General features: G+C 37.2%; 1 protein-coding gene across 1 annotated transcript; it reads right to left on the reverse strand.

Annotated features, from left to right (window-relative positions):
- Window positions 1-509: 509 nt before the first annotated feature.
- Window positions 510-2,288, reverse strand: LOC145219881 (uncharacterized). Its single transcript, XM_080087187.1, has 5 exons — window positions 2,132-2,288; window positions 1,596-1,715; window positions 1,405-1,524; window positions 930-1,044; window positions 510-768 (listed from the first exon to the last, which is right to left on the reverse strand). The coding sequence occupies exons 1-5, from the start codon at window positions 2,286-2,288 to the stop codon at window positions 510-512; spliced, it is 771 nt and encodes a 256-aa protein (XP_079943313.1).
- Window positions 2,289-3,019: the final 731 nt, after the last annotated feature.

Genomic DNA, 3,019 nt, shown 5'->3' on the forward strand with positions numbered 1-3,019 from the left:
AACGAATGTCACGCCGTGTCATAAACTCCATTCGCAAAATCGGTGTTAGTAGTTGTTATGGCAACGCCGTCAATTTATTTTCAAATTTTTCCTGCTCGATGTCGGATGTTGAAGTACACAGTTTAGGCCTATGGTCGTTTGTGTCCTCAATTAAAGTTCATAAAATTAAACAGTAGTTAACGTGTGTACAAGAAACATACTGACATTTAAAATTAATGTGAAATGAAAGCACTAAAAACGTACATGCCCATACAAAAAACATACCAAGTGCCCTAGCATGAAGCGCATCTTTAAACAAATTGAAATTTCTACACAACAACCTACACCAAACCAGGGTGTTTAAAACAAAGACAGGTTGTTTGCACGTAAGAACTACTTTTCTTCCTTGTTCAATTTCAACATTTTAAAGCATGCAATGTTGACATAAAACGCAATGTGTAAGATTTACAGTTGATTTTAAAAGTTATATATTTTATGTCGTATTGAGCCTTGTTTATAAACATAGGACCCTAAAGCAGCAATCTCCCACATATTGCGGATTGCCTCAAATTACAGTTGAGATCATCCATGGCATATCCAGAAGCTCGGTTTAAACCGCCACAGTGAGCATTAAGGCCACCGTTTGGCTCACCAGTATTGAAATTGGTATTGTTTTTTGTAACTGGAACACCGTCAATGTATTTCCAAACTCCTTCTTTTTCACGATCAGTCAAACCAATGAAGTAATGTGGCGCGGCTCGTGTTTGGAGCATGTTTGCGACAATCAAGCTTCATACAAAATAGCAGATACAAGACCACTTTAGTAAAACTTTCGACTTAATGGTTAATTCAAATTAAGGTTTCAACGGTTGCCTTGTTAAAACAGAGCTTCCAGCTGTGCCTTAATTAACGGTGTTTTAACGTGTTTGGAGATAACCTATATTACATACTTGCGAACAGTTGTATTTCTCATTCCCCAGGTCGCCAAATCTCCGCCAATTGACTGGCAATATGTTCTTGCATCTGCCCAAATTCTTGCAGTGGTCATAATCAAGTGGTCTTGTTCTATAAACTTGTAAATCAATACCAAAACCAAATAAAATATACCAGGCCGCAAACAGAGACGTTAAACCGCAGCGAGCCGACATTTTAAGCAGAAACGGTGGTTTGTCTGGACTAGCTTGACGTTAAATATCAATACTATTTGAGCGACTGCACATTATGACATGTGCACGTTTGGACCTGCACATTTTGGACAAATGTGCGCACATGTTCCAGCCATTGTGCAAAAAACGCTCGCATGCCCGTCTCCACTTTTGGCCTGTACATCACCGAACCTGCATGTCGAATGCTTAGGGACTGATTTCAGTAACGAAGTTTTGAACAGTTCAAACCCAACTTCGCGCCTAAAGATCATAATAATACCTTGCTCACAACGCTCTCCTGTGTGCCAAATGTCACAAGAACAACTATAGGATGTAGTGTTGTCCGAGCAAGTTCCGTTGTGTTGGCACAGATCGAGGTTCGCAGCGCAAAAATTTGCCTCTGAAAAATTTATTACATAGTGTTCAGAATATTGCGCCATACACAACGTCTGATTTATTAATGTAGCTCACCACAGCGCATTCCATCTCCTGTGAAGTTTGCACCACAAATGCACTCAAAACTACCCACTGTGTTGATACAAGTTGCGTGTTGATGACAGTTGTGTGTTCCACTCGCACATTCGTTAATATCTAAATCATATAAATTCATATAGACGTTTTCGGCCATGACTGAAATTATTTTGTTTAGGTTGTACCTGTTTTAGTATTATTTGCGTTAGTAATAGACGCACCAAAATTCTCATTCAGAATAATTTGGTCCTTCAAGTCTTGCACAGAGATTTGTAGCCGAAAAATCTGAAATTAAAGGAGATTGTTTTCATTGCAGAAAATTAGGATGTTTATAAACACACATTAACCGACTAACTACTGCACGATGCCATGACTATGCGATGTTAGGGTATCTATGACGCACGAGTAAATTGTTTTGCGATAGGAATTTTTAATTGAAAAAGTTTATTTTTCAAAACAAAAAAGGGGATTTAGGAGTCGCAATGCTTGAATTCTTACAAACAGTGAGTATTTTTACGTGTTAATAAAAAACGTACCATGACATAAAATGATGTAAATGCACCAATAAGGATAACTGTTACTACACTTGCGAGCAACAACTTTTTTTCTTTGCACATTTTTCTTTTCTTTCTTTCCCTTTGTCGTAAACTCAGTGTTGGTATAAATTGGTTCTTCCTGCATACTCATATCCATTGCGATGTTGTATATCTGAATACTCTACGACAGACTCTTAATTGTAACAATGTTTAATTTGAATGGCGCAGGTGGTTTTTAAACAGTCACACCAACATTAAACGTAGGCAATGACGGGTGGGCTGTGGAACATATATTGGGTGCAACTTCCTGTAAAACGTCCAAATATACGATCAAATGCCTTAAGGTAAAACAAGAGGCTTTCGTTTTCACTTCCTTTATTTGAATATACCTTGGCTTGATGTTTTTTGATATATTTCGCATACATATATTGTGTGCAGCTTCCTCAACAAAATGGCAAAATATACGTTTAATTCCTGAAGGTGAAATGGAGGGCATTCGTTTTTACTTCTTTAATATAAATATACCTTGGCTTGATATGTTTTTGATACATTTCGCATAGGCCTACATATATTGTGTGCAGCTTTCTCAAGAAAACGTCAAAATAGACGTTTAATTCCTGAAGGTGAAACGGAGGGCATTTGTTTTTACGTCTTTAATATAAATATACCTTGGCTTGATATTTTCGCATACATATTTGTGTGCATGTAGCTTCCTCAACAAAACGTCAAAATAGACCTTTAATTCCTGAAGGTGAAACGGAGGGCATTCGTTTTTACTTCTTTAATATAAATATACCTTGGCTTGATATGTTTTTGATACATTTCGCATACATATATTGTGTGCAGCTTCCTCAACAAAACGTCAAAATAGACGTTTAATTCCTGAAG

The sequence above is a fragment of the Phallusia mammillata genome, chromosome 3 (genome assembly GCF_965637545.1).
Source record: "Phallusia mammillata chromosome 3, kaPhaMamm4.hap1.1, whole genome shotgun sequence".
NCBI classification, from domain to species: Eukaryota; Metazoa; Chordata; class Ascidiacea; order Phlebobranchia; family Ascidiidae; genus Phallusia; species Phallusia mammillata.